The sequence below is a fragment of the Penaeus japonicus genome, unplaced genomic scaffold, assembly GCF_977035675.1.
Source record: "Penaeus japonicus unplaced genomic scaffold, GWHDUDI00000001_assembly GWHDUDI00000012, whole genome shotgun sequence".
In the NCBI taxonomy this organism is placed as follows: domain Eukaryota; kingdom Metazoa; phylum Arthropoda; class Malacostraca; order Decapoda; family Penaeidae; genus Penaeus; species Penaeus japonicus.
This window is the reverse complement of record NW_028234414.1, coordinates 17,934,732-17,942,231: the sequence shown is the minus strand read 5'-3', so window position 1 is coordinate 17,942,231 and position 7,500 is coordinate 17,934,732. Positions and strand designations below refer to the sequence as shown.

General features: G+C 43.0%; 1 protein-coding gene across 24 annotated transcripts in view; it reads left to right on the top strand.

The window, feature by feature from the left end:
* The window catches only part of LOC122266136 (uncharacterized), a 383,334-nt gene that overhangs the window by 114,053 nt on the left and 261,781 nt on the right, over positions 1 to 7,500 (top strand). For 23 of the 24 annotated variants that reach the window (XM_086542571.1, XM_086542570.1, XM_086542567.1 and 20 more), the window contains 3 exons: positions 1 to 74; positions 373 to 387; positions 6,939 to 7,071. The exon at positions 1 to 74 is cut by the window's left edge and continues 145 nt beyond it. In XM_086542571.1, coding sequence (XP_086398697.1) covers positions 1 to 74; positions 373 to 387; positions 6,939 to 7,071 — 222 coding nt within the window. The remainder of the gene's footprint in view (positions 75 to 372; positions 388 to 6,938; positions 7,072 to 7,500) is intronic. The other variant, XM_086542551.1, reaches the window with a different exon arrangement.

Here is a 7,500-nt window from a genome sequence, read left to right as displayed (position 1 = left end):
ATCGAGTCCATGTGCCGCGTGTCCGTTTCATGCACTGACTCGGACCTGGCGGCGAAGAAGAGGCTGTCTTCCAAGTAGGTTTTTTATGATTTTTTTTTTTTTTTTTTTTGACGTTGCAAGTAAGAATTATTGGTAATATTTGCCGTGTCGGGTAAATGTTTGGCAATTGTAACTCGGCTGTATTGCGATTCTGCAAGCTGTATTCGTTTGGTGGCTTTGCCTAATCATCAAATATGCCAGCTGGTCAAAGTATTATGCCTCGTATCTTTGTAACATCCCTAATTTATGTCAGTAAAATAGCAACTAGATCTATCAAAGCTTTGACTGCCGAGTATCCGTGTTCTGATTATTACGTCTCTGATTTCGTTTCAGACTCACCCACCCATGGTAAATAAATAACGAGATTTTGTTGCCCAGTCCCTTTTGCTTTCGCCACTTGCATCTCGTGGTCAGATCTCATAAAATGACAGTTGATATGTGTGCACGAACGCATACTATATTTGTTGTTTTTATATTATTATTTTTGCCATGCGTTTCATTTTGTTTGTGATTCCATTTTCTTTTGTGTTCGTTTTTTTCTTATCTCAAATTTCTTTTGATTTTATGTTCTTTTATGCTAGGTTTGCTTTGATATTTGGTTAACGCATGAAAATAGTTTTCCTTTTATGTTTACTTCATAATTTTCCGTGTTTCTTCCCAAGCTTTTTGGCACCTGCAAGATTAAACCCTTTTGGTGTGTCCTAATCATGTGTTGATATAGTGGTATAACTTATGATGCATATTATGCTCTGAGTTGATGTATAAGTTTCCATAGCTCACATTTTATCATTTTCCCTTAACATTCATTAGTAAGTACCGTCTTTGGAGACTTATATACCAATACATAAGACAAAAACACCAAACCATATACACAATTAAACAAGGGGTTGATACAATGTCCCAAGTGTCCATAATTTACTGTTGATGTGATTTTGTTTCTACACCAAACCGAACTTTGCATGAAATAGATATAGATCAGACTGAGGACGAAAAGAAAAAAGTCTCCGCCTTCGCCGAATTTTCGAAATACAACTTTCTATAGTTCTCTTATAAACAGACTTTCGATTTATCATCATTCACGGTGGTGTCGTATTCTCTCCGCCATCCATCTTCCTCCACCTCCACCCATCGACTCCATCTCTAACCTCTAACCATCTATCATACCTTTAGGACCCAATCTCCCATACTATCCCATACCATATTATACTCATATGCTTTTTCCTCCTTCTCCTAGTCTCATAGGACACTCACATCTATCACTTTCCCCCTTCCCTTTCCCCTTCCCGTCTCTCAATCCGTTGGCGTGTCACTCACATCTTTCCCTCATTCGAGCCACTCTCACGCCTCTCTCTCCTCGCCCCACGGAAGAGCATCACAACAAGATCACACTCACATCCACATCCCTCTCCCCTCTTCCCTCTTCCCTCTCCTCTTGCCGCCCATACCATACAACAAACCTCTTCCTTCCCCCGCCACACTCACCTTCTCCCCCTCTCCCATCACCCAATCCCATATCACATCACACTCACCTCCCCCCCCTCCCATCACCAACCCCATATCACATCCCACTCAAACCACTCCCCTTTCCCAACAACAGCCCCTCCCTCTCCCACCTCTCAACCAACTCCATATCACTTCACACTCTCACCTCCTCCTCCTCCTCCTCCCACCCACCCAACTCCATACCACTTCACACTCTCTCCTTCTCCCCCACCCGGCATTATATCCCCACCGAACCATCTTGGGAGTTACCTTGGCGACGTTAGACGTGTGACAGGCACGAGAAAGTTTGTTACCACACTTCACGACACCCCGGCGTTTATCGTGACGTATTACTGACTGGAAAGAGCCTGTGTTTCGACCCATACGTCAGGACCGGCTGAGGCGTGGATGGCGTTGTGGGTAGGCCTACGTGGAATACGTTAGCGCTCTGAGGGAGGTGGAATATGTTGTGGCGTTGATGCGAGTAGTATGGCATGGGGAGATTTGTGTGTGTGTGTGTGTGTGTGTGTGTGTGTGTGTGTGTGTGTGTGTGTGTGTGTGTGTGTGTGCGAGAGAGAGAGAGAGAGAGAGAGAGAGAGAGAGAGAGAGAGAGAGAGAGAGAGAGAGAGAGAGAGAGAGAGAGAGAGAGAGAGAGAGAGAGAGCGAGAGAGAGAGACGAAGAGAATGTGTGCGTCTGCCTAGGAGAATCTCTGCAGAGAGATTACATGGACGCTTAAACTCATACTATCCGTAAGTGGCTGAGATATGTGCCAGTCAAAATGTCAGATGGAAGTATTGATATATCTGTTATATTACACACCGGTTGAATATAACCCATTGATCATATAAGAAATAACGTGTTAATAATGGACGAATTAATTATATCCAGGAAACGTTTTGTCTCCAATATCAATAATTATATTGCAATAAACACATTCTAGTATATATATAAACATTACTTGAACACGTCTATATATACACACCAGCTTTTATGCACTTGGAAAGAAATGTTAAGTGGACGTTCTAAATTCAAACTCCGTTATGCAATTCGCCGACAGACACAAAGGCTTACAAGAGTGAATCGTGTAGTTCTGAGATTTTTTTTTTTTTTTTTTTTTTTTTTTTACTTAACATAGCCAAATTAGGTTCAGTGAGAGAGAATTTCTTAGCGTTATACCAAAGCGACTTTATCGTTGCATCGCCACTTCACTTCACGAGGATCGTATCGTGTTGCTTCGTGTGTGTGTGTGTGTGTGTGTGTTTGTGTGTGTGTGTGTGTGTGTGTGTGTGTGTGTGTGTGTGTGTGTTTGAATACGGGTTATTTTTGTACACTATAATTGCATTTGCTTCTTCATATGGCTTTTCTTTATTGCGGGGTAGAATTCAATTAATTACGTGACCGACTTTCTTCTTTTTTATATAATCCTATCGTCAAATATGATTATTGATATAACTTTAAATTTCGATTTTTCAAAGTGCGTTGAATATGTGCAGAGAGAAATAGAAAATGAAAGAGAAACTCAGATAATTAAGATTACATATGATAATGTTGAGAGCGAGAGAGAGAAAAAAAACAACAACAAAAAACGTCAAAGCTTAATTAGGAATTAATATAATTCTAACTCCACGCGATCCTAGATCCCACTGATGATTTGCGACGACTGCCTTAGAAGGAAGCAACGTGCATTCGTACTTTTCCCAATTTGACATGGTGAGCGAATCCGTGGGACGTTTGCATATTTGAGATAAAACGAATTTCAAAATGTCAGCGCCAGGTATTTTCTCTTAGGAAAATAATGCATTCCAAGGCGCCATTGTTCAGCCTGGAAGATGTTTGCTTGTACGGTGAATAGATAATTAGGAGGAGAGTGTATACACCTTGGCTCGAAGACCAACAATGAGATGGCGTGAAAGTGGTGGGGAGTGTTTGTTCCATAAGGTGGGGAATGGGGGAGGGGAATGGGAGAGGGGAGGGGAAAGGGAGAGGGGATGGGATGGGATGGGATGAGAGGGTGGAGGAGAGAAGGGGAGGGGAGGGGATGAGATGGGATGGGATGAGATGGGATGGGATGGGATGAGAGGGTGGAGGAGAGAAGGGGAGGGGAGGGGATGGGAGTGGATAAGATGGGATGGGATGGGATGGGATGGGATGGGATGAGAGGGTAGAGGAGAGAAGGGGAGGGGAGGGGATGAAGGGTAATGGAGGGGGAGTCGTAGGGAGAGAGGAAGGGCGGGGAAGGGAGGGCAGGGTGTGGGGAGGGAAGGGGAGAGGTAAGGGAGGTAAGAAAGAAGAAGGAGGGGGGAGGAATAAAGTAGAGGGAAGAGAGTGGAGAGGGGTGGGGAGGGGAGGGGAGGAGAGGAGGAAGAGGGGAAGGAAGGAGAGGGTGGTAGGGATTAGAGGGAAGCGCCGGTAGGAAGGGGAAGAGAGTAAAGGAGAGAAGAAATGGGGAGGGGAAAGGGGAAGGGAAGGAGGAGAGGGGAAAGAGGGGGAGGGGAGAGGAGTAGGGAGAAGGGGCGAAGAGAAAGAGGAGAAGATAGGAAAGAAGGGCATGGAAAGGAGGCTAGGGAAGGGAGGAAAGGCATGGGAGGGACGCTAGGGTAGGACAGGAAGGAAAGGGAAGGAGGGGTGGGGGAGAAGGGGAGATGAGGTAAGCAGAAAGAGAAAAGACAGACGATTGGAGGGAAAGGGAGGAGCAAGAGGTAAGAAGTGATGTGAGAGAGAAAATGCTGCCTATTGTCTTGCTATCCCTCACGTCTTGTGCCATCATTCATACCCTTGTGAGTCGTGACGAGAAGACATTTTGCTTGGACGTTCAAGTAACGTAATGTCTGACTGTTACGTTGGATAGGTTGTTGTTGTTTTTTCGCGGTAAACCCATTGTGCGATGCTTTCAGGGTTGCATATACACATATTTGCATATTTAGTGTTGCATATACACACGCTGTTGCGCACTCGCACACATGCATATGAGCTATAGTCACTAATGATCATACATTATAAAGGTAATTAAATTAAGGGGCATATGCTGTAAGGTAGATATATCACCATTATTGATAGAATCATTTGTATAGGCAGTTTTTGATAGTATTGTTCTAGTGTATCCCAAAAGTAGATCTAACAATCACGCAAACACGAAAGCACAATTCATGCAAAAAAAAAAAAAAAAAAAAAAAAACAGCGTAGCCCAAAAAGACACTTAACCTTCACTTCGAAGACCGCAAGAAACCACTTCCAAACGCCAGGTGATGTAAGGTACGCAAGTTCAGTTTATAAAATGCGCCCGTAGACCATCTCCCATTGCGGAGGACACCGGCGGGTGGAGTGGCCTCGGAGCGCAATGTTCCGTTTCCGTGACGTAAACGATCTCAGCCGTAAACAAACCGCGATGACGTCACGGCTCCTCAAAGGGGTCGCCGCGGCTGAGTGGTCGGTCGACTCGCTGTTTGTTTTGATTGTATCAGATGGATATATAAGGATGGATTAGGTCCGCCACGGGCTATTCAGGTGGAGGATTCGGGTAATTCGATATCCATACTCTGATATATCATCCTTGAGGAATTTTAATGCTGTGTAACGACATACAAAAGAAAAAAGAAACTCTCCGACGTATACCCTCCACATTCCTTTGCCATCGGACGATTGGCTTTGGAACTTTTACGACAGTAGATACTTCAGCGTTCCTTTTCTTCCAATAGAGCTGGATATATGTGACATATCCTGAACCCTCGCTCTCCCCTGGCATCTTAAGGCTGCATGTCCATATATGGTAATGCCCCATCTGGGAAGAGAGGGAAGTCTTTAGGGGAGAGATCGGGGAGGGAGGGGTAGGAGGAGGGGGGAGGGGAATGTAGCACCTGAGGGATGAGAGAGAAGGGAAGGGGAAGGAGAGAGGGTTGCGAAGATCTTGACGGATGAGAGTAACAAAAAAAAGAAAATCACATTAGAAGGATTGATGGATTGGTGGTTGGAATGTATAGGGGAAGGAAAAGAGAGGAGAAAAAAAATATTGCAAATTCGTTAGACTTACAATTAATGCACTAAAGGTGTTAAAAAGAAAAAGAAAGGAAAATATTTTCTGAAAAGGAGTGGTGCAGTAATTTGATACGAGATCTTTTTAAACTTCTATTGAATCTTAAATATATCTAATACTGAATACCTCTTACTGCATGTGAGGTAATGATAATGATCATGCACATGCATAGGAGTGACTGTTGCAGAGTTCCCATGGCACGACCTCAGCGTTCTTACGAGTCTTACATTTTTTCTCAGGCGCAGTGTTAACTCATGACTGAATACCCGTTTAGAGATGCTGAGCAAGCTTTTACATATGTGTGATTTTGTATATAGATATATAAATATATATATATATATATATATATATATATATATATATGTGTGTGTGTGTGTGTGTGTGTGTGTGTGTGTGTGTGTGTGTGTGTGTGTGTGTGTGTGTGTGATTGTGTGTGTGTGTGTGTATTCATATTTACATGTAAAACGAGTAAGAGTAACGCGGGAACTTGCTTACACTGCGCCTTATAGTTAGATGCAATCGGCTAAGCACCGATACCATATTAACGCATTAATTAAAAGCCTGACCTAATTCCCACTGCTAATTACCGACACGGGGTATGCAGGTGCTGCAATTAACGTCCATGAGTGTCTTCATCAGTCCACCTTAATTACACCCGCAGCTAACATTATGATCAAGCCTCGAAATTGCATCCGAATAACACTCAGTTATCAGTTTAATGATACTTTCATGGTCAATAAATAACTGCGGTTTCCCTTCGTTGCTTAGTTTATGTTGTTATTGACTTCGGAGGCTAAATTGCAGGATGATGTTGTAGTTTGTTAAGATAAAGATAGAGATATTAATCTCTCGATTAAAGATCTAAAAATATTGATAGTTGCGTATTTGAAGTGTACGCTGATAGTGTATATATATCTTTGATAGTGTATAATATAACCTAATATCTATAATGACTGCATGTTAAAGTTCAACAACCAAAAATCCATATTGGTGATCATTTTCTTGATAATGGAATGTATACATATATATATATATATATATATATATATATATATATATATGTGTGTGTGTGTGTGTGTGTGTATGTGTGTGTGTGTGTGTGTGTGTGTGTGCGTGTACGTGTACGTGTACGTGTACGTGTGCTGCATCTCATACATGATTAACATATTTGTAAAAGCGATAATACGAACGGGAGAGTTCAGCACATTCCTCTGCCTAAAGGAATGCTAAAATGTTGGTAATAAGAATCGCGCAAACGTAAGAAAAGATAAGAGAAAGTCCCCAACTCAGTCACCCTCAGCAGCGCCAAGATTCTCCGCCGCCGAAGAGATTTCGTGGCACCTTTGCACCGTGCGTTGCTAATTCCTTCCTTCCCACCTGTTGCAGGCTGAGCAAGGAGCCCATGTTCGTGAAGAAGCCGCGCGCGATCGAGGCCGAGGAGGGCGACCTGGCGATCATCGAGTGCGAGGTGGCGGGTGACCCCAAGCCCGACGTGACCTGGCTCAAGGACTGGATTAAGGTAGGTCACGAGAGGGTTTCTCGTAAGAACGCATGTAGAAATATAGATAGATAAGTAGTTCGATAGATAGACAGACATATAAAGGTAGATATTTGGGGATAAGGTGATAGATACATACATACATACACATGGATAGATATGTGTTTTTTATGTGCGTGTTTTACTGAATATAGAGAATAAAAAGAATAAGAAATGATTTAATCGCCGGAATTGAGCTTCCCATCCCAGGCAGTGGAAAGCACATCCAGTAAGAGCCGGACGTGTTGTAGGTCAGATAGCAGGATCATCATTGTTATTACTATTATCTCTGCTGTTGCTCGTCGTATTATGATTGCAGGGTTCCGGTTTGCTTCATGCTTGCTTGGTCATGGCAATTTTTTGTAATCAGTCGTGCATGCGTATTTTACAGTCTTACGTTCGTACATATCT